This window comes from Oryza sativa, chromosome 2 (assembly GCF_034140825.1).
Source record: "Oryza sativa Japonica Group chromosome 2, ASM3414082v1".
NCBI lineage: Eukaryota > Viridiplantae > Streptophyta > Magnoliopsida > Poales > Poaceae > Oryza > Oryza sativa.
This window is the reverse complement of record NC_089036.1, coordinates 33,800,120-33,823,500: the sequence shown is the minus strand read 5'-3', so window position 1 is coordinate 33,823,500 and position 23,381 is coordinate 33,800,120. Positions and strand designations below refer to the sequence as shown.

Below are 23,381 nucleotides of genomic sequence, written 5' to 3'. Positions count from 1 at the left end.
ATTCTAATACTACGAATCTAAACATGAACACATACAAATTCGTAGTACTACGATGTTACATCAATATACGACGGAGGGACTAGGATCTGTTTAGTAGAGCTCCAACTCCTAAATTGAGTTGGGTCTAGAGTGGAGTTGTGGAACAGTCTAAACCCAGCTCCACCTCTCTAGTTCATTCTGTGAGAACGCTCCACCTAGCTTTGCTCCCATTTTAGATAGAGCTGAAACTGTTTGGCTAAGCTCAAACTCCATTTCTTCTAAAACTGGAGCTGTGCCAAACAGACCCATACATATTAACCGATTGAAATGAGGGTTTGATGCCATGGCCCTCTGGCCTCTCTCTCAAGTGCTCCCTTTCCCGGCCCATGGGCCATGGTCCATTTCGCTGTCTTCTCATCCCACATTGATTTCTTCCTCCCCGTCGTGAAAAATCCCGCCGCCCAGCGTTGGTGGCCTGCCGACGGCAACAAGGCAACAAACCATCACTTCTGTTCGCTGCTGCTCGGCGTGCTCACCTGAGCCGACTTGTACTCTCGTCGGTGCCTGCTTGGCTGCTTGCACCGTCATCTTCCCCGTGTGCAACCTCACCCAGTGGAGGATCGGAGGAGGACGCGGCACCGGCGGTGCTCGAGAACATCGCCCACGGCGTCGACGGCGACATCGTCATCGCGCTCAACTGCACGGGGAACACATGGACAGCGGCGAGCCGGCGAGACGCACGCACGCATGACGCACCTGAAAGATGCAGAGGGACGGAGCAGTCTGAGCAAGTAGGTGCAAACTGATAGATATATACTGTAGTTCGCTCCTGGCCTCCTGGGTGCTTTATTTCATTCAAGCAATCGAAATTACTACTAACTATTATACAAAATCTTCTCTAGCCTGGTTGACGTTGCGTTCGTGTAAATCTATGTGCGGCATGTGCATTATACAAAATTGATTACAAATGCAATCATGTTGTGCTATGCTAGCTGCCGTCAAGATTTAGCAAAGGCACTGATTAAGCTTGTTCAGGTTCAAGATGCCCTGAGTATCGCGGCAGTGGTCTCTTTGTCACGCAAGGCGCCATTGAGTTGTCAAAGTATCAGTTTGGACTTTGAATCTTGACTCATATATACAGCCATCTAACTCCTGCATATGCCGCAAGCAAATTAAAGAAGCAAAAAAATGAAAAAAAATGTACCGATATAGTGATATGCCAATGTGGATCATAGGTAAACGAGCAACAAATAATTAACCCTGTAAAATGCCATCGCTCACGGTTTACTGAATTCCCAAATCTCAAAATTGAAATCCAAAAACACACACCTGATCAGTTAATTAGCCTATACGGTACCTCCAAACATTTTTCAACAAAAAATATATGAGTATATTAGGGATTGAAAACGATACTTGAGGATTGAACCTCACACTACTTTCCACTACTCTATCAAGTGCATCTCCAAATTAATCCCTCCTGACGAGTTAATAAGCTGTGTGATCCTGTGAAACGCCAACTGCGTGAATCCAAGGACGAATCCAGTATAGGGGCGGTGGGGTCTCGAACCCCCACCACTGGAACAAGTACTATAGGAGCCTCCGTAGCTAAATCTTTTTTGCTACATGTAGATATCAAGGGGCTATATTTTTATCTAGTTTATTCATCCGCCGCAGCGTGAATCCATGCAATCCGACGCGTTCGTTGTACTGTAATCTGTAGGCGTTGACTACCTCGCATGCCACGCAGTCCCACGTACGCCTCTCGTGTCCCCAAGATTTACGCAAAGGGCGCCATTGCCGTACAAACCAAGCTCCCCCGTCACGCACATGGAGCTCCATCTCAAACCGGCCAAAGCACCGGCGATCCGCCTCCGCCTTAGCATCATATCACTCGCGCCACCCAATTGCACGCATTTACAATTCAATTCACAGCAATCTCTGGATCACAAGGAGAGCTTCTTGAATCGCAGCAGCAACGACGACGAAGACGACGACGACTGTGTCGAGCTCGAGCTCTTGCCTGCCATGCCGCCGGCGAAGAGCTCTAAGCATGGCTTCCCCAAGCTGTCGGCGTCAAGCAAGGCGCTGGTGCTGCTGCCGCTGCTGCTCCTCGGGTTCATCTACCTCTTCGTCTACCCCAAGGAGTTCGAGCTGCAGGCGCTCATGATGAGCTCGTGCGGGCCGACGACGGCGGCGGGGGCGTACACGGCGGCGCCGCGCCGCCTCGCCGGGGAGCCACCGGCGTCGCGGAAGCCCGACTTCCGCCTCCTCATCGGCGTGCTCACCCGCGCCGACAACTACGAGCGCCGGCACCTCCTTCGCATGGTGTACGGCCTCCAGCTCGCCGCCGGCGACCTGACCGCGCACGTCGACGTCCGCTTCGTCTTCTGCCGCCTCTACAAGGACGACCAGCGCGTCCTCGTCCCGCTCGAGATCCTCCGCCACGGCGACATCATCGTCCTCGACGAGTGCGAGGAGAACCTCAACGGCGGCAAGACGTACGCCTTCTTCTCCGCGGCGGCGCGGCTGTACGCCGACGACCCCTACGACTACGTGATGAAGGCCGACGACGACATCTTCCTCCGGCTGCCGCGGCTGCTGGCCTCCCTGGGCGCGATGCCGCGGGAGGACGCGTACTACGGCGCCACCATCCCGTGCGGCAGCATGGACCCGTTCAGGGAGTACATGTCCGGCATGGCGTACGCGCTGTCGTGGGACGTCGTCGAGTGGGTGGCGACCTCCGACGTGCCGCGCAACCGCACCGTGGGGCCGGAGGACAGGATGACGGGGCAGTGGCTGCGGCTCGGGGGGAGAGGGAAGAACAGGTTCAACGCCAAGCCGGCCATGTACGACTACCCGCTGCCGGCGCCGGTGGACAAGTGCTCGCACGAGTTTATCCCGGACACCATCGCCGTCCACCGCCTCAAGGACAACCCGCGCTGGGCCGAGACGCTCAAGTACTTCAACTTCACCAAGGGCCTCGAGCCCTCAAAGTTCTACAAGATAAACTAGAAACAGAGGATCCATCGATTGGAATTGGACATGCGTTATACATTGTTGGTTAATTTTGGGGAATGAAATGGTTTCTACTATATATATTTTTTTGGGTATTATTCGACATTTTGCAGAAATTATTTTCCTTTTTCCTCCTTTAATCCCCATCAGTTTGTAATGAACACTTGATTCAAATACACAGATGATAACTCAAAAGGAAATTGTAGAGTATGCAAATCATGAAGTTGAGTAGCCATGATAATGTTGCTGGGACAGTTTTGGTTTGATATGTCTTACCAAATTGTTTTGTGATCATCTGATGTTGGTACGGAAGGACATTTAGATATGTTTGGATTGCCACGTTGTCAAATTTTGATAAGGTTGAAAATTAGTATAGTAACAAACTCTGTTTTAAATGTTTCTAAATATACGAGGCAACTAGCATGGTGGCCCGCGCAGATTGCGTGGCTAGTATCATTATATTTTTTTTCATATAATAGCATACATGTTTTCTCATTATATTATTCAAATATATTAAAATGACAACACAATTTTAAATTTTGCAATAACTTTACAAAACTACTAATGTGTAATATTCATATTGTATTTTATATACATGTTAGTTATTAATTATTTTTAATATCAAATTTTAGTTATTTGTAGATTATATATATTCCTATATGGACTCTAGACTCGTCTTTTAATATTTCTTTTTTTTAATTCCGAATTTTCTGTAAATTGTATTTCTATATAGACTCTAAGCTCTTCTTTCAATATTATTTATTTTTATTTCTGAATTTTTATTATTTCTAATTGTGTTTCTATGTGGACTCTAAACTCATCTTTCAATATTCTTTAATTTTTAATTTCGAATTTCATTTACTTCTAAATTGTATTCCTATATTGACTTTAAACTCTTCTTCCCATGTTTTTCTTAATTTTCAATTTTAGTTATTTTTAAATTGTATTTTTATACGGACTCTAAACTCTACTTTAAATTTTATTATTTTTATTTCAAATTTTAGTTAGTTTTAAATTTTATTATGTTTATTCCAAATTTTAGTTAGTTTTAAATTCCTATATGAACTCTATACTCTACTTCTAATATTTCTTATTTTTTAATTCTGAATTTCTATTTTTTTTCCTTAATTGTATTTCTATATGAACTCTATACTCTACTTCTAATATTCCTTATTTTTAATTCCACATTTCTATTGTTTCCTAATTATATTTCTATATGGACTTTATACTCTATTTCTAATATTCCTTATTTTTAATTCCGAATTTCAGTTATTTCCTAATTGTATTTCTATATGAACTCTATACTCTACTTATAATTTTCCTTATTTTTAATTCCGAATTTCAGCTATTTGTAAATTGTATTTCTATATGGACTCTGCTTTTTCTTTTTGTCAGATTAATGTGAGAATTTCTAGGCCATGAGAGCGAACGTGGAGGCTCATTTTTCTATTCCTTTAATAATATAATAATAGATTGGTTTTTAAACATGAGATCATTTGTTCCATTAAAAAAAGATACTATGCAAGCATTATTTAATTTTCTCTAATATATAATATTTTTTAATAAAACGAGTAGTCAAATGTCATATCCAAAAGTTACAATAGTAATGTGTTTGCACAACATTGAGTTAATATTTTTTTAAACTCGTGACTATCTTTCAAAATACTTACTCCATCTGTTTCAGGTTATAAAATGTTTTAACTTTGGTTAAAGTCAAACTGTTTCAAGTTTGACCAAGTTTATAGAAAAAAATAATAATATTTTCGACCAAGATAAATTTATTATTAAAATATATTTAATTATTAATTCAATAAAACTAATTTGATAATGTAAATATTACTATATTTGTTTATAAATTTAGTCAAACTTAAAGCAGTTTGACTTTAACTAACGTCAAAACATCTTATAACCTCAAATGGAGGGAGCAGCTAAAAAGGACACACAATGATATATATAGATTTATATATCTTATAAATACTTTCATGGTCTCATAAAACCATCACATTTTTTTTCCAAAATCGTATAAGATGGTAAAATGGCAAATATAAGTTTTGACTGGAGGGAATAGTGCCTTTATACAAACAAGTCTACTTTTTTTTTAAAAAAAAAACTGAACAAGACTAAATTTGATTTACACGGCCGTGGGAAAATTGTAAAAAGAATTGTTAATTTTCATTTATTTTTCCGTTGGTTAACTGGATAAGAGGGCAGGCTGGAAGCTGGGCGCACAGCCAGAGTACCATCACCGGAGATCAGAGAAAGGCTCAAGGCAAAAAATGAGTCCCGCCACCGCAGCCACGGCCGGATGCCACCACCTCCTCCTCCCCACGGCGAGCCGGCCATGCGGCGCGCCTCCTCGACGGCTAGCACGAGGCGCCGCAGCGGCAGCGGCAGCAGCCGGGCACGTGTCGGTGGTGGGTCGGCGGCCGCTGGAGGAGGTATACAAGGTGCGGGTGGAGCGCGGCGCGGCGGCGCGGGAGCGGGCGGAGGCGCTGCGGGCGATGGAGACGTGGTCCACGTGGCGGACGGGCGGGCGGTGCCGGATGCCCTGGGACTGGCACGTGGACCAGCTCGTCTACATCGTCTCCGGCGAGGTCCGCGTGCTCCCGGCCGAGGCCACCACCGGCGAGGAGTACATGCACTTCGTCGCCGGCGACCTCGTCCGGTACCCCAAGTGGTTCGAGGCCGACCTGTACTTCGACGGGCCTTACGAGGAGCGCTACCGATTCCTCGCCTATGGGGATGACAACTGAATCTAATCGCGTTAATCCATCCATGATTGGAGGGGATTGGGGATTAGTACCAAGCTTGCTAGTGTAGTGTGTTGGTGGCGCCTAGGGATTTATCTTCTTCGCTTTCATGTTGAGTAATTTACTGTATTGTATTTCAGTTAATCGATTTTGTCCTTGCAACACAATTATGCATGTTTGACACTGCTTGTGCTTGTGCTTGTGCCGCCTTACTTTCAGAACGTTCTATTATGTACATTTAGACATTCTTTAGGATTGCTGAAAGGATGAAAAATGAGCATCTGAAAAATACACCGAAATGATGCTGATGATATATTTTAATTTGTTCAAGTATTATTATTTCCTTGTTGCTTCAGATGCTGGTATCAAATTGTGAATCTACAGAACAAAATGTTGTAAAAGGAAGGCTGCACTCCAATACCTGTTGCCTATAGCTGATAAGTAGATTCATTTCCGTGGCAGTAGTTAATGCTGGTGTATAACAAATCATCTTACGCTGAACTTGTTTTTTCTGTATAAGCTAACTTGTTTCAACAAATGAAGTACCTCACCAAAGTACTCCTACAGGCTTGAAAAACTATTATCTGCTAGCACAATTTCACATTTTGTACCTGTGGGCTTTTGTTTTGTCACACCCTTGATTCAAGTGGGGTGCAATCATCAGTCGAGTCGATTGAATTGTTGGTGGCATCTTTGTGTGTATGTAAACAATTGGGTACATTTATCTATTCTTATTTTCCATCATAGAAGCAAATCTCTTTTAAGCCAGCACCATCTCAAACCTGCAAGGTGAGGTAAGTTACTTTAGTCTTATTTACATGCCATTTATAGTGCTCTAAATTTGCCATTCATCATTTTCTTTCCAGTTACATCTGTTACTTAGAGTTACCCTATTAAAATTTTAAATACTCCATCCCTATTAAAATTTTACATACGGTAGAAAACTCTGAAGTACCAAACTTCATCACTGAAAGCTTATGTCTGGATTTTTCATTGGCCATGTGCATTCATCTTATGATGCAGAGGCCGGGCGCTGCCCATTATCTAAAAAATGTCTGGATTTTTCTGTGGCAGTACTGATATTCGAATGGCAATTCACCCTAGAGTTTGGGTTTTGAGTTTTTGCCTCAAGACTGTAAATTAATGTCAAATCTACTGCAGGATGGTTATCATTGAACATTACGTCCAGTTGGGCGTTAGATGGGCTTGATACAATCCAATGTACTTCCAAGGCATTAATAATGTCCAATGAGCTCATGTGTTTGGAAGAAATGTTGGTTGTGGTCACTATGATGCAATGGAACCAGTCTTGTTTTCTAGATTTTTAGATAATAGTCTTGTTTTCTTGATGTTAAAAAGTTTAAAAGTACTGAAAATTTTCCCTGAGAATTTTGGATATCTTGCATTATGTATGTGGAAATTATATTTTATAATAGTTGCAGGTTAATTTCTTGATTGTCTTTCTTACCATATTTTCTGTTTAAGCAGAGGCAGTTAGGAAGATTTTTGAGAGGCTGAGGGAGACCACATGACCATGGAAATGCATATCAAGCCTATGCAGAATGCCTGGAGCAGAGAAAAACTGCAAAACTACAGAAAGGCTTTGAAGAGATGGTGGTCTGTAGGGATGCTCGTGCTGTTCACTCGAATGTTGCAGTCTGAATTCATCAATACTAGGTAAAGTTCACTCTTTTCAATCCAAATTCGATACTGGATGTTACTCCGTATTTGCAATCAGTAACTCAATACACAACCTGAAGAATAAAAACACCCAGGAGTAATTGTGATTTTTGAGTGTATTGAATTGTTTGAGTGAACTGACATTGAAAATTCTTCTGTTACAGTCAGATTCAGTACTCCATTTATCAGTTGACTCATCTCGCGGAAACGGCATGGCTAATTCTTCTCCGATGTTTGGCGTTTGCCTTCTTCTCCGATGCTGTGGTGCGGCAACCTGATTATGGTTCCCATGTAAGCAAATCATGTTCAGCATTATCCTCATACAAGGTTCCTTACTTCCTTATGTCCACTGCTGTATAGTTATCGTGGTCTGTTCATGTTGAGCAACACCTGCCATTTTCTTTTCAGGGCATGCCCAGAACTTGCAGGTCCATTTCGTCAGTGCACCGGCTCCAGTCAGATGGTCCGGACAATAACCTGACGAAGAGTCGAAGATTGCTTCTCTTTGTAGCTGTCTGACACTATAATGCAATGAAAAGATTAGCTTAGTTTGATCCCATAATCGTCTTGTCCTGGAATCCTTGTTGCTTTCATTGTCTGGATTGTATCAAATTTGAAGAATTTGAAACCTGGGAGCTTTTGTGCAATATCATGTTTACGTACACTATTCTTTTCCTAAGTTCTATTCTCCTCCCAGGAGTACCCAGTAGCAGTATTCCCCGAAATCATGCAGAGGCCTTTTCGAAAACGCACGAATTTTACTGTATTTCCACATGTTTAATTCAAATTCCGACTTGGTTCCAAAGAAGACCTAAGCTTTGATCAGTTCGTTTCGGAATCGAACACGAAAACCAAACTAAATAAATCCTAAGCTCAGCCCTCCAAGACGAAAAAAAAAAGCCCATTGCCGCAACGAGCCAAGGACACAGACCAACTCTAGACAGGCCTAGAAAGATTTACACCGTCCGATCAGCATCGGGCGGCGGAGAGGGATCCTTGCGGAGGAGGAAAGAAAAAAAAGGCCAAATAAAAAGAAAAAAAAGGAGGAGAAAATAAACTCCCCGCATCCACGCGAGCTTCTCTCTTCTCTCGCATTCGCACCCCCACCTTCTCTCCACGACTCCACCTGAAGCGCCTCTCGCCGCCGCCGGAGAAGACGCGCAGCGGCAGCAGCGGCGGAAGCGGCGGGGAGCCATGGCGCCGGAGCCGGAAGACGACATCATGAACGAGAAGAACCCCCGCCCGCTCGACGAGGACGACATCGCTCTCCTCAAGACCTACGTGAGTGTCCCCCCGCTAGATCTCCCTGATCTCTTCCCATCTAGGGGTGCTTTCTGGTGATCTGGTCCCATGGTGGGCTCGGGCCTCGGGCTGGGGTTAGCTTGTGGTTGGGGGTAGTTCTAGGGTTTCGATTTGTGTGTGTGCCTCTTTTGTCGGCGGTTGAGGCTGATGTTGTTCAGCGGATGGTTTGGGTTTCTCGCGGAAGGCGAAATGTTTGTTTCTCTCGTTTTCTTCTTCTTCTTCGCCGTGAAAAGCTCGGTTTTAGTGGAGAGGATTAATACTTTGTTTGGTGCTGCGTGGTTTCTATTAATGAAGTTTGCTGATTCTGGCTGTCTGGTTGTTGTTGCGCAGGGGCTTGGGCCATACTCCACAAGCATTAAGAAGGTGGAGAAAGAAATAAAAGAAATGGCTAAGAAGATCAATGACCTTTGTGGTGAGTTAAGAATTTTTCGTCTAATTCTTGGTTGGAACTGGAGATGTAGCTCAATTTGCTAAGTAATTTTCTTTTAGTTCAGCTGTGTACTTTCATGTGATAGCATAGTGAGATAAATTTTATCGAACACACTGATGCTTTCCTATTTGCTATAGCACATTTTGATTGTTTAGTGGGTTTGGCCATTCCCCACTGTAGGAATGTTTTATATCATATTGATCACTCTTTGTTCATTGATGACAAGAGTACAATTCTGGTGCTCTATGTGGGCTTATATAATGTGCGATATACCTCCAAATTTGTTCTTGTACTAGAAATTTGACGTCGTAATGTGCACTGTATAGCAACCTTGTCTCATGTTCAAACACCCTCTTACCTTTCACATCATTGTTCAGTTTGTCAGCTTGTTTAGATGCTAGGAGTTTAGCACATGTTAATTGGTCTATCTGACTGATATACTCTTTCATTAAATCCCAGGGATTAAGGAGTCTGACACTGGGCTGGCACCACCCAGCCAATGGGATCTAGTATCAGATAAGCAGATGATGCAAGAAGAGCAACCGCTGCAAGTATATCGCTTAACCTATTTCCCCGCCTACCTTCTTCCTTGTTTTAATAGTTTTGTGCCTAGCATACTTCATGCATGATGCCTAAGGACTTAGATTTCCTGCTTTAGTTTTATGTCTTCTGTGATTTTACTGACAAGATATTTTCCTCCTTTTGAAGGTGGCTAGGTGTACCAAGATTATAAGTCCTAATACTGATGATGCTAAATATGTGATTAATGTAAAACAAATTGCAAAGGTATTCCATGCTTATCCAATTTTATTGAAACCATATCTTTCATGAAAAAAAATGTGTTGATCCCTTTCTCATACTGTATTTTGTATCATTCAGTTTGTGGTTGGCCTAGGGGATAAAGTTTCTCCAACTGACATTGAGGAAGGGATGAGAGTGGGGTAGGTCACTGCTGTTTTTTTGGTCTTTGATGTATCATATTATTCTCCCTGAATTCTATCTCATGCAATTCGATCTGCTGTTTCCACCTTTTTTTGATGCATTTTTGCGTTAGACCAAAACAAGCTCTAATATATTAACCCAATAGTATGCACACTTCCTCAATGCAATGGTGTTAATTCATTGACAGCATATATGGTGTCATGGAAACAAGAGTAGATTATAGTTCAACAAACCTTACATGTTTGACATAGAAGAGAATATTGCTTATTTGAATCCAGGGTATAACATATACAAAGTTTGGTAGATATACTTCACTAATTTTCTGTTCCTTTGCGTTTACCAATAGTACTAGTAGCACCATTTGTCCATTCCTGCGACAGAAGATGAACTGTAACATGTAAGCTTTAGAGATAGCAAAGCTGATTAAGCTAAGAAGAAAAAAGCATCTGATGCATGCATGCTTTTTTCTGGACAAGTCATATGCCTTCTATATCATATATAGTTTGTATGTCATTGTTCTAGGTCTGTTGAACCACTGTACTCACTGTATAAATTCATCTCACGTTTAATGCAGTGTTGATCGGAACAAGTACCAGATTCAAATTCCTTTGCCACCCAAAATTGACCCAAGTGTTACCATGATGACAGTTGAGGAAAAACCTGATGTGACATATAATGATGTGGGTGGTTGCAAGGAACAGATTGAAAAAATGCGGGAGGTATACTAATCTTTTTTCAGTTCATATCCCTTGTCGTGCAAACTTGCTCATCCTTGTGCATCAGGCTAGTTAGTTTTGGACTTATTTTGCTATTTACTGTTTGCTAATTATTGTTTGTTCATAGGTTGTTGAGCTTCCCATGCTTCACCCAGAGAAGTTTGTCAAGCTTGGTATTGATCCTCCAAAGGGGGTCCTTTGCTATGGCCCTCCTGGAACTGGCAAAACACTTCTTGCTAGAGCAGTGGCCAATCGTACAGATGCTTGTTTTATCCGTGTAATTGGCAGTGAGTTAGTTCAAAAATATGTTGGTGAAGGGGCACGGATGGTCCGGGAATTATTTCAGGTATGTGCAACATTGTGAAAACTCACAAGAACTTATCAATTTTCTGCACTTAAAGTGCTTCTGTTTGACAAGCATGTTTCTGAAAAAAAAAATGTTGACTTGGTTTAGATGGCCCGCTCGAAGAAAGCATGCATTGTCTTCTTTGATGAGGTTGATGCTATTGGAGGTGCTCGCTTCGATGATGGGGTTGGGGGTGATAATGAGGTTCAGCGTACCATGTTGGAAATTGTGAACCAACTCGATGGGTTTGATGCGAGGGGAAACATCAAGGTTCTGATGGCCACAAACAGGTATTGCATATCATACTGTGTAGCTATTTATCTTTAAACATCTGCATGTGTTCAGGACTATCGCCACATGAGTAGAGCTGAGAAGCTGACCACATTTTCTTGTTTTGTCAGGCCTGATACCTTAGATCCTGCACTTCTACGTCCTGGTCGTTTGGACAGGAAGGTAGAATTTGGCTTACCTGACCTGGAGGGCCGTACCCAAATATTCAAGATACATACACGCACCATGAACTGTGAGCGCGATATCCGTTTCGAGCTGCTGGCTCGCCTCTGCCCCAACTCAACTGGTAACTGGAAGAACTTTGAAACTTCGTTCTGGGTGGTTTCTTCTAGATTTGTTTGTTATAGTCTCCACCTCAAAAGCGGATAATGCTAAGCTTTGTTCTCACAAACTCCTGTTTGCTGTTACAGGAGCTGATATAAGGAGTGTCTGCACAGAAGCTGGCATGTATGCGATTCGCGCCCGACGGAAAACAGTGACTGAGAAGGACTTCCTTGATGCTGTAAACAAGGTCATCAAAGGGTATCAGAAGTTCAGCGCGACTCCAAAATACATGGTGTATAACTAAACCGTTGTTGCTCCCATTTACTATGGCCCATGAGATTGTCTCTGGCTGTCTGCAAAGATTGTTGTTGTTTCTTCTCGGAATTGTGCATCTTTGTGGCGACCATGTCATCTTGTACAAGTTCTATTAAATTTTATAAGTAGGGTTCCTTTTGACGGTTAATGTGTCAACGACAACAATGTGCAAAGATTTCCACGACGGTTGTGGTCGGGTGGAACGGTGGAGATGAAGAATTGAAGGTGACTCCACGAACACCCTTGCCTGGTTCCGATTGATGGAGTAGCATATGCATGCATCCTAGTCCTAGCAAATCCTGCATGACTTACAATATTCTTGGACTCACTAGAAATTTTGTTAGTTTCTTGAGAGCAGGAAAGCCCATTTTGTTCCTCGCTTTTCTTTTTTAGTGGAGCTGATTCAGTGCTTAGGCTGAGTTCGGTACCAAATGTTGGGAACCAAATGCTGAGTTTCAGAATTTAGTTATTTCTAATACATCTTATTTTAAAATAAAACTATTTCTCTACCTATCTCCTCCTCTCAACCATTTTTCCTTTTTTTTACCTACCTTTTCATCTCAACCAATTATAACATTTCTCAAATTATCTCTATCTACTTTTTAATATATGTGACCATCTTAAAAATACTTATATTTTAGAATAGGGCTCGTAGTGTAATACCATGATTCGGAGCATTATTTCCGAAAATGTCGTACACAAATAATATCTTTAAAAAAAATCTGAGCTCTGCTTTTAGCAGGACAAATCTATAGATACTACTATCCCCTTTCTAAAGGGGGCGCCTAATGCACGACTAATCGCGTGCCTGGGGCCACGCGCGACTGATGCTAGTACCTTTTACTACTACTATTTAATATATTACTACTACTAGTCTACTATTACTACTATTAGTACTACTACTATAAAAAATATATATATACATTAAAAAACCTAAAAAAACGTGTATATAAACTTTATATATATGCATACAAACTTTATATACGTGTATACAAAATTTGTATACGTATGTATAAAAACCTAAAAAAACATATGTACACAAACTTTATATATGTGTATATAAACTTTGTATACATATATACAAAATTGTATACGTACATATAAAAACCCAAAAAGTACACGTATACAAAGTTTGCATACACATATACAACCCTTATATATGCGTACACAAAGTTTGCATACGTGTATACAAACTTTATATATGCGTATACAAAGTTTATATTTTTACGTATACAAAGTTTGCATACATACGTATTAAAAACGAAAAAAATACGGAAAGAAAAAAAGAAAAAAAGAAAAACGAAACCGAAAAAATACGAAAGAAAAACAGAAAAAAAAGAGAAACCGAAAAGAAAAAAAAACGGAAAACACGGAGCTCCTCCCGCGCGGCGCGCCGTCCGGCGCCCCTCTCCGCATGCGACACGTGTCCAGTCGCGCGCGCGCGCGACCGGTCGCCGAACAGCAGTTTCGCTTTCTAAAAGCAGAAGAACGCCTCTGCCCTTCCAGGCCCAGGCCCAGGCCCAGCCTCACTTTGCTTCTAGAAGCAGAAGAACGCCAGGCAGGGGCAACGAACATAAGTACTCCTACTAGTACAGCGTCGCTTGGCCACAGCTCCCCTCCCCTTCCCTTCCCTTCCATCCACCAACCGCCGAATCCTCCAAACCCTCTCCTCCACCCCTACCCCTCCCGGCTCCCATGGAGATGGAGCCCTCGCCTGCGCCTACTATGGCGGATTTGCCGGCTGATTTGCTGCGGGAGATCTTCCGCCATTTGCGATGTGTCGCGGACCGCGATGCTGCGGCCGACGTCTGCAGGACATGGCGCGGCGCACTCGCCGAGCCCACGCCGCCTCCCTCGCCGCCGCGCCCTCTCCCTTGGTTACTCCTCCCATCCGCCGGCGATGATTTCATCCACGTCTACTGCTTCTACTGCGGGATCGACCGCTGCAGTCTTCACCACCGCCTCAGCCCCGCGCACGGGGCGCGCTGCTTCGGCTCGCATGAGGGAGGGTGGCTGTTCGTCGCCTTCGAGCACAATCGACTTCACGCCATGATCAACCTCCGGTCACGCGAGGATTCCAAGAGCAGCTTGATTCCTTTCCCCGACCTGCTCCGCTCGTATCAGGACGAGGACGACTACCAGCGCGCACAGAACATGGTTATACTGGCAGCAGCACTCTCCTCTTCCCCAGGCGGCACGAGCTGCATTGGCGCGGGCATCGTCATGCGCTGGGATCTCATCGCCGGCTCGTGCCGTCTCGCCTTCTGGCGTATGGGAGATCGTGTTGCCGTCGAAGGAACAATGGCGCCCGACTCAACAGTCAGACTCAGAGATGAGATACAGGATGTCATCTATCAGGATGGCGCCTTCCGGTTCGTGACGAGGAGGGGATTCCTCGTCACCTGTATCCCCATGTTCTACGCAGATGGTGGCCTCCAAGGCACTACAGAGTCTGTTCAGCGCATCCGGCACCGGGAGCGCTTGCGCGAACATGTCCATGCGCGCTATCTCGTGGAGTCCCGGGCCAAGCTTCTGATGATTGTGAGATTTGCAGCTCGGCCACGTTCTCCCACAAGCCTATTCAAGGTGTTCGAGATGGTTCAGGAGATGGTGCAGGACTACACCGGCGTGGAGAAAATTGAGGACACCTGGACCGAACTGGAGTCGCTGGATGGGCGTCTATTCTTCGTCGGGCGTGGCTGCTCCAGATCGTATGAATCATCTGCCTATCCTGAGCTTGGGCTGGGACTCAAGGAGGGTGTCTACTTCCTGGATGACTACGTTTACGCCGATGAGGGCATGCCCTTCCGCGATGAGGGACATCGCCGTTATCCCTGCAGCGACAACGGGAGGTGGTGCGACGGGCACGTTCATCGCTGTTTCTCGGAGCAGCGCGCATCGTCTGCCCACTCCTCTCCGACTTGGTTACTCCCGTGATACTACAATTGTGCGGGTAAACGATTTTCATGCTTTCTTGCATCGATCATTGATTTTTTGTTGACTTGACTGCGTTCCTGAGATGATTGATTTTTTGTTGGCATGACTGCGTTCCTGAGTTAAACGATTTTCATGCTTCCTTGCAAAAATCACGCTGATTTTTTGTTGACTTGACTGCGTTCCTGAGATAATTGATTCCAGCGAATTCAGGGTGTGAACTCGTCTGCATGAGTCTGCAGGCTGCTGGTTATCATCTTTTCATCTGAAGGTTGTTTCTGTTCTGTTGCCATAGCATCAATAATAATGGTGGTGAGGATTGTGGAGTACCCTGACACTTTGTTTTGGTTAGTGAGTTGAACACTTGAACTCTGCTGATTGGATAGGAGAGTGTCTGGGATGTGTTGTTTTGTTTCACCTTGCTCTCGCCAGTATAATCAGGTTGCTGATTGTCCCCTGGATTAGGGAAAAGTCTAATAATCATCCCTTATGGGACGGCCCTCATTTTTTTCATGTCACTTAAAATGTTTTTGAAAGAATTCATCACGATAGATCAATATATAACACTTATGTAGACTCAAATTCGATCTATACAAGTATTAAAATTCTAATCCCTCCGTTTTATACTATAAGTCGTTTGACTTTTTTTAATAAAACTTTGTTAAGTTTGACCAAGTTTATAGAAAAATTTAGCAACATTTAAAATATCAAATTAGTTTCATTAAATCTAACATTAAATATATTTTGATAATATGTTTGTTTTGTGTTAAAAATATTAATATATATTTTTATAAATTTAGTCAAACCTAAAAATGTTTGACTAGGGAAAAAATATCAAACACAACTTATAATATGAAAAAGAGTGAGTACTATTTTTTTTATCACACATCTATAACTTGGCCTTGCACCATAAATTTCTACAATAGAACTTGCTCTTACTAGTTCAGCTACTTGAACGGTCTCCGCGACTTGACCTTGAGCTCCGCACCGCGGAATGAATTCCCCTCTCTGTGTGTATGTAGAGAAATCAACTGCAAAAGGATAGTTGCATGTCGGTGACTAAGGCCGAGTTCTAACTATTTTGATTGATTTTTAAACAAACAAGGGAATGTCTCAGTGAGGGATCAAAACAATTCCCGTTTTTTCTAGATTTTTGAAAGTCATTTGCATTGAATTTAAGAGAAAAATTCTACACAAGGTTTTTTTCCTCTGCTGTAACTAAGAATAGTTATCCCCTCCATCCGCCTGGTTATGGGTTCGAACATCCTCTCAAGGAACTAGAATCCATTCTCCCTCCAATCATGACATTCTTAGGAGTTGCATGGCGGTCATTGATGGATTAAGTTTTTCCACAATGCACAAAGAAATACACAAAAAATTACACAAAAAAAATTACACATCATATTACAAGGAGCAAATGAAAGTTTTACACGACACGACATCCGGGCAGCCATCGCAACCAGGGTGAACAGGATAGAAGAAAAACGAACTAGGAATTACTGGCTACTCTCTCTGTGAAAAAAACTCAAATCCTAGGGATGTCTGTATTCATACCTAGAATTTAATTTTTTATATGACAAAGGGAGTAAGTCGAAAGGAAGAGATTGCAAATCCTAGTTAAAAAGCTACTACTCCCCAAAATGAATGCAAAAACAACAGCCGAAAGCTACTACTCCCCCAAATGAACCACACTATCGAGCAACCACTGGCGCCCTTCCAATCGGATGAGGATGATGACGGAGGAAACCGAAGACATAGTCGAAGAAACGCAAGATCTGCGAGTCGAGATTCCGACGTACGATGACGTTTCGTCAACCGCATCCTCAATTAAGCCCACCATCTTGGATCAAGCAGCCATGGTTGGGGTGCAATTTCCAGCCTCCCCGCCATGGACAGCAATTGAAACCAAACTTACCGAGGATATGGTTTACCGTCTCCAATTCTTGCGCATAGAAAGGACAGGAGGTAAGGCAGTTGATGACTTGATTCCTCGCTGTCGAAACAAATTTTCGGCAATATGAAAAGGGGTAGCGTACGAGACCTGAAAGTGGATGGATGCGGAGACAAAGGATTTAGACAGGTTCAGACCCTCTCGATGAGAGGTAATACCCTACTCCTGTTTGGGGATTTGAATCCGCCGGGTGTATATTGATCTGACGATCAGTTTGTGTCATGCCCCCTAGAGGGCCTCCTGCCCCACCTTATATAGGATGGGAGCAGGATTACAAGATAGAAACCTTAACCAATACGGTATCGGTTTCCTAAATCTATTTTACAATATTATCAAATCAAGACTTTAGGCCGCTCCATAATATAAAAGGAAACGTAATACCCAAGTCATGATCGGTTACATATTCCATAGATATAAGCTATCCTCTATGACTAGTCGGATAGCCATGCCGTGTGGGTATGGGGTACCCATAATCTCCACAGTAGCCCCGGAGACCTTCACAGTCGGAAAGATAATCTTCTTTCGAACTAGATTACTCCAAAACCGAGTGCTTCAATCATCTTTGCCATGATCCCCCGAGTACTTTTACCAAATATGAAGATTGTGGAGGGCTGAAAAATAAAGTCAGGTGCATCGAATAGATGTACCTAATAGAGGCACCAACTGAGTGGTTTTGATAATTGTAGTCAACCAAGTGACTTAATATTAATATATAGCATATGCGGTGTGAATCCTTGAATAACATGATCCGAGTGATATACCGACTGCTTTGTAAAATATGATGCGTGCAATCTAAAGCTGACTACATCATTGAATACACATAGCAAAACAGCTATAAAGAAGCTTGTATGTTGTGAATAAATAAATTTCCAAAGTATTGGGCATACACCATGCGCACACTGCTTTAACAGATGTGCTTGAGTCCCTAAAAGACACATGGTTTCACCACACCTGGAAATATATGGCATATGTGGTATAAAATCCGAGTAAATAAACTCATAAGGATTTATCAATCATCTGGAAAATGACCAAAATATATAATCAGCCTAAGCCATAATATTGGTCAATAAAAATGCACACTTACGTGGCAAAAAGCAATTATGTTGTATCCAATCAATTGCTTGATAAACCCAAACAGTGCCATGACTATATAAAAAAGTCAGCGGGGCAGCTATATAAAGCTTTACTGTTTGACACCTTTTAAGATGCATTGTACCAACTCCTAAAAAGTTGAGTAACTGCGGTATAAAAGGACTTTAAGGTATTGGGCACTAGATCACACGCACTTTGGCCTAAGCAAAAAGTGCCTAAGTCCCTAAAAGAACGTGACTGGCCACACCTCAAAATATGGGCTGCAGACATATTAGGCCTAGGCCAAAAAATATGACTTCGACACCCTTTAAAGGATGACACATGTAACATGCTCCCAAGTAATAAGTCTTCTAGGTAATGTAGACCAAGTGTAGCTCATATGAATAGCTTCTGATCTGAGTGATTATCCCTTATGGGATACTCCAAAATAGATATAATAATTAAATCCCGACTGGCGCAAGTATTCAGTTGATAGTCCTTACGGGGAATAGTAATTGGTCCAGTCTTTGAGCATAGAAAATAAACTCATGACTATAAATCCATGTTGAATGTATCCGAAACAAGTCCAAATTGAAGGTATGATACTTGTGTTTGAGCTAGTAAGCCCCTGAGCATATAGCTTGTCCTTCTGTCGTAGTCACAATTGTCCATTGATGGTAGCTGACGCAATTGGCATAGAGACAAGATGACCAATATAGAGAGAATATTGCTCACCAGAGGTGGAAAAAATATTGGTGGTAGTGAAGATAGTGATACCAATCAAAAGTGATGAAGTTGCACAACCGTGAAGGCAAAGAAACCAGTCGGCAGCAGTCAGGGCAGCCAGCAATGAAGATGAAGGCGCCCAGCGATAAAGTTGTGTAGCCATGGCAGTGAAATAATCAGTCGATGACAGACAAGGCAGCTGGTGAAGAAGATGAAGATGCCCATTAGTGGCGACATAATAAGCCATCCATGAAGGCGAGGATACCGGTCGGTGGTGACGAAAGCAAGCCAACGGTGAAGATGTAGACACGCATCAAAGGCGATGACGAAATCCACCAATCATGAAGATGAAGAAAATAGTCAGCGATGACAAACGCAACCGACAGTAATGATGATAAGCAGCAATCATAGATAATCAAATATAATGACGAAGTTGCCCATCAATAGCAGTAGAGTGGGCTATGTTGAATAGGCTTGACAGGATGTTGATGAAGATAACGATGTCGGTGATCCAGTCGATAGCAACCGTGAAAGTGAAATAATAAGTCGGCGAAGACATAGTCATCCATTAGCAACAGAGTTGATGTCAGGGCCGATGAAGCAGAGGTGCTGGTGATGATGTCAGTGACAATAATCCATCAAATTGGTGTTATAGCTGTTGCAGATGCTTCACTTGGAGGAAAGTAGATGATGTTGTCCAACTCGTCGAAACTGAGCTGATTGGTTGATAACTCTGCTCTAAAGCAAAGACGAAGATAATGACTCCTGGAATTGACTCGTTGGCTGATTAATTGATTGCTTCAGCTTGTCGAATTTTGAGAGTCTTGTATTTGTGTAGCCCCCGACTCTTTGGTTAGTTGGGAAACAACTGAACATAGAGTCGAGAACTGTAGCTTGTCGTCAAGTGGCCATCACTTGAGTGAAGATACATGTTAAAGATGTCCGAGTAGAAACCGGTGCCGAAGACAATGAAGATGAAGTAGCTCCACCATGGTAACAAAGTTGCATAGCCGTGATGAAGTGAACACGAGTCGGCGGCAACGGAAGCAAACCGGTTGCGAAGACGCGTAGTTGTGAAGATAAAAATATCAGTCGGCGGCGACTTAACAAGTCGGCGACGGAAGATGATGACGTCCATCAATAGTGGTAGCGGTGTAAACCAGACGTAGAGGCGAGTGCACTAGTCAGCTGCAGACGAGATGACCGACGGTGAAGACGATAAGGCCAATCAACACTAGCAAAATCATGCAGCCATGGAAGTGAAGAAACCAGTCGGCAGCAGATGTAGACAGCTTGTGTTGAAGATGATGACGCCTATTAGCGATGGTGGCGACGTGGCCAGCCGTGAAGACGATAGCGCCAATTGGCGTCATACGAAGTGGCTGGTCGGTGAAGATGTAGACGTCCAACAACGGTGGCATAATAGGCCAGTCGTGCAGCGGAGACACCAGTCGGCGGCGGATAAGGCGGCCGGTTGGTGAAGGTGTAGACGCCCAACAACAGCGGCATAGTAGGCCAGCCGTGCAAGCGGAGACACCAGTTGGCGGCGGCGAAGGTAAGCCGGTCGGTGAAGACGTAGATGCCCAACAACGGCGGTGTGACCACCTGACCGTATAAGCGAGAACACCAGTCGGCGGTGGACAAGGCGGCCGGTTGGTGAAGGTGTAGACGCCCAACAAAAACGGTGTGACCACCCAGGCGATGACAGCAAGCCGATGGTGATGTGCTGACTGATCCATTCCTGGAGCGTAAGAGATAAGCTTATAGCCATGAATCCCTTTTATGCATATCTGGATCTGGATCCTGCAGAACAAACATATAGGATGAGTAGTATCTGATATAAATATAATACTCGAGAAAAATTCAAGTATTTTAAAATATTTATAAATATGTATTTCTTCTCTTGTCAATTTTGATTTCCCCGAGCAGATGACTCATTACGTTTAAACACTCTGCCCGACTAGTCATAGCCACCATGCACCGGGAGTCAGCCTAAGCACTTCCCAAACATGCATATGAGTGACATGAGTTCGTCATTAATGGAACAAAGTTTCACGGGTCGGAGTTTACTACTCGGGTACTTTTGCAATTATTAAGAGCAGAAAATAAATTATCTTATCTCTATGCTTTTGATTTATTCCGAATAATACTTAGCACCTTGCGTTATTCGATCCATCCAACAAGCCCCCGGGTGCTAGGAATCAGCCCAAAGGCAACTATCAATTAGCAAACCAAACGAAAAGCATAGGAAGATGGAACTCCATAACTCGATAGGCACTTTTGTACTCAGAATATGTCGCAAGCAATCAAGATAAATATTATGAAAATTGTTTAAAAAATATGATACACATCTGTAGCCCCCGACTCACTAGTCAACGGCGAACCAGTTGATGTAGTGAGGCAAAGGAAAAGGCAAAATATCATATAAAGAATAAAATAAATGACGACTTAGCTTTGTCGTATTCCCTCGGTGACAGCAAAAGTAGCCGATGTGGGAACGAAGCAGTCCATCAATGGTGACAAAAACACCAGTCGGCGCCAGTGGAACCAAGCCAGTGGTGTAGATGATGAAGCCCATTAACGGCGGCGGAGTCCGCTAACCGTATAGGCGAAAACACCAGTCAGTGGCGGCAGAGGCAGGCCGGCGGTGAAGTCGTAGATGCTCAACAGCGGCAGCATAATAGGCCAGCCGTGCAGGCGGAAACACCAGTCGGCGGCGGACGAGGCGGCCGGTCGGTGAAGACGTAGACGCCCAACAACAGCGGCATAATAGGCCAGCCGTGCAGGCGGAAACACCAGTCGGCAGCGGACGAGGCGGCCGATCGGTGAAGACGTGGACGCCCATGAACGGTGGTGTGACCAACCAACCGTATAGGCGAGGACACCGGTCGGCGGCGACGGAGGCAGGCCGGCGGTGATGATGACGGAGGCAAGCCGGCAACGATGAGGTCAGGGAACGGAGAAACAGCTTCGCACTCCCGCCGGTCTATCCATGTGGTAGCATGCGACGTCTGCCCAGCTCGTTGGTTTGACTCTGCCGACTCGTCCTCCTGGCGACGTGTCTCTGTGCATTTAGATCAGGCACTCGTGTACAGCTCGGACAGAGGTGGATTGATCAATACCATCCGGTGATTAAATCAAGTAGTAGTTGCATGAATCTTAATTACTCCATATTAGACAACGTTGCCTATGCATGGCGGCAAAGTCCAAGCTCCCAAAACAAACAAATCTGCCTGGGAATAACGATAGTATATATGCTGGTGCTTCAGTAATTGGAGACACGTGCTGCAAAGTCTGCTAATTATGATTCCAGATCAATCTGTTGTCAGTGGACTCCGCTACATGCATGTATATTGTATACATGGCGAAATCGCACACGATTACTATTCCGATTGGATAGATGACTGCCTTTCGTCGTTCTGCGTCTGGCTAATCGCAGCTGAGTTGTGCGTCTGGCTAATCGCAGCTGAGTTGAAATTAGGCCGAACGGATAATTGGCGTGGGACTCGTCCTGGCAATGATCGGATTCCGACGGCGGCAGGGCATGTGTATATGGTATTTGATCTTAAACTGAGGTCTTCCATGGAGGTATTGACGGCGGTGGAAATTGAATCCATCGAACATGTCGAGACTGATCTTCCCGGCTAGATTGGATCCGAGTCGAAGAGCAGGAGCATGTTGAAGTGGTCGGCGAAAAAACTCCCGAAGCGAAGATGAAGCCGGTGACTCATGAAGTTGATTCCATCGCACTTGTCGACAGGTAACTCGACGCAACCCCTACCTGGCGCGCCAACTGTCGAAACAAATTTTCGGCAATATGAAAAGGGGGTAGCGCACGAGACCTGAAAGTGGATGGATGCGGAGACAAAGGATTTAGACAGGTTCAGGCCCTCTCGATGAGAGGTAATACCCTACTCCTGTTTGGGGATTTGAATCCGCCGGGTGTATATTGATCTGACGATCAGTTTGTGTCATGCCCCCTAGAGGGCCTCCTGCCCCACCTTATATAGGATGGGGGGCATGATTACAATATAGAAACCTTAACCAATACGGTATCGGTTTCCTAAATCTATTTTATAATATTATCAAATCAGGACTTTAGGCCGCTCCATAATATAAAAGGAAACGTAATACCCAAGTCATGATCGGTTACATATTCCATAGATATAAGCTATCCTCTATGACTAGTCGGATAGCTATGCCGTGTGGATATGAGGTACCCATAATCTCCACACTCGCTGACCAGGACATCTACGATCCAACAACGTACAGCGCCTGCGCCGTGAGCCACAAAAGGAAGACCTTACATTTCGCAGGCAGCAGGCCATGAGCAGAACCGATCTTCTACCGTGGTACCTAAAATTTTTTAAGTACCCATTAGATTTAGAATTGGTACTAATTTTTTTTAACGGAAAACAGCACTAGAGTGACTTTTCATTGAACGGCACTAGGCAATTATTTTTCTTTACAGAACTAATTGTTTTTTACTAAAGTGTTTTATTTTGACAATCACTCTAAGAGTGTGTAGATAAATTGCGTCTTACGAAAGCAAATGACCCTGAGAGCACTGATCTTTACTGATCTTGTAAGGATGCACACATCTTACTCTAGGAGAGGATAACAAAATAGAAGTCTATAAAGATCTACAAATTAAAAGGGATCATGGTTG

General features: G+C 43.6%; 4 protein-coding genes across 4 annotated transcripts; all 4 read left to right on the top strand.

Annotated features, from left to right (window-relative positions):
* The first annotated feature begins 1,803 nt into the window (after positions 1 to 1,803).
* Positions 1,804 to 3,204, top strand: LOC4330945 (beta-1,3-galactosyltransferase pvg3). The gene has a single exon (XM_015769070.3). It carries the CDS (start codon positions 1,807 to 1,809, stop codon positions 2,989 to 2,991), a length of 1,185 nt encoding a protein of 394 aa, XP_015624556.1. The 5' UTR covers positions 1,804 to 1,806; the 3' UTR covers positions 2,992 to 3,204.
* A 2,023-nt stretch (positions 3,205 to 5,227) lies between these two features.
* Positions 5,228 to 5,938, top strand: LOC107278175 (uncharacterized). The gene has a single exon (XM_015768418.3). It carries the CDS (start codon positions 5,271 to 5,273, stop codon positions 5,745 to 5,747), a length of 477 nt encoding a protein of 158 aa, XP_015623904.1. The 5' UTR covers positions 5,228 to 5,270; the 3' UTR covers positions 5,748 to 5,938.
* A 2,531-nt stretch (positions 5,939 to 8,469) lies between these two features.
* Positions 8,470 to 12,264, top strand: LOC4330943 (26S proteasome regulatory subunit 7A-like). Its single transcript, NM_001401991.1, has 10 exons — positions 8,470 to 8,705; positions 9,057 to 9,138; positions 9,616 to 9,707; positions 9,865 to 9,942; positions 10,036 to 10,097; positions 10,673 to 10,817; positions 10,942 to 11,160; positions 11,269 to 11,450; positions 11,562 to 11,737; positions 11,862 to 12,264. Exons 1-10 carry the CDS (start codon positions 8,619 to 8,621, stop codon positions 12,017 to 12,019), a joined length of 1,281 nt encoding a protein of 426 aa, NP_001388920.1. The 5' UTR covers positions 8,470 to 8,618; the 3' UTR covers positions 12,020 to 12,264.
* A 1,359-nt stretch (positions 12,265 to 13,623) lies between these two features.
* On the top strand, positions 13,624 to 15,074 carry LOC107280028 (uncharacterized). Its single transcript, XM_015769069.3, has one exon. The coding sequence runs from the start codon at positions 13,726 to 13,728 to the stop codon at positions 14,965 to 14,967; it is 1,242 nt and encodes a 413-aa protein (XP_015624555.1). The 5' UTR covers positions 13,624 to 13,725; the 3' UTR covers positions 14,968 to 15,074.
* The last annotated feature ends 8,307 nt before the right edge of the window (positions 15,075 to 23,381 follow it).

What these genes read in the sequence shown, in the direction of transcription:
- LOC4330943 (NM_001401991.1), top strand. Translation starts at nt 8,619, where the DNA reads ATGGCGCCGGAGCCGGAAGACGACATCATGAACGAGAAGAACCCCCGC. An exon ending in TCGCTCTCCTCAAGACCTAC is followed by an intron (nt 8,706 to 9,056) that starts GTGAGTGTCCCC and finishes GTTGTTGCGCAG; the next exon opens with GGGCTTGGGCCATACTCCAC. An exon ending in TGGTCCGGGAATTATTTCAG is followed by an intron (nt 11,161 to 11,268) that starts GTATGTGCAACA and finishes GACTTGGTTTAG; the next exon opens with ATGGCCCGCTCGAAGAAAGC.
- LOC107278175 (XM_015768418.3), top strand. Translation starts at nt 5,271, where the DNA reads ATGAGTCCCGCCACCGCAGCCACGGCCGGATGCCACCACCTCCTCCTC.
- LOC4330945 (XM_015769070.3), top strand. Translation starts at nt 1,807, where the DNA reads ATGGAGCTCCATCTCAAACCGGCCAAAGCACCGGCGATCCGCCTCCGC.
- LOC107280028 (XM_015769069.3), top strand. Translation starts at nt 13,726, where the DNA reads ATGGAGATGGAGCCCTCGCCTGCGCCTACTATGGCGGATTTGCCGGCT.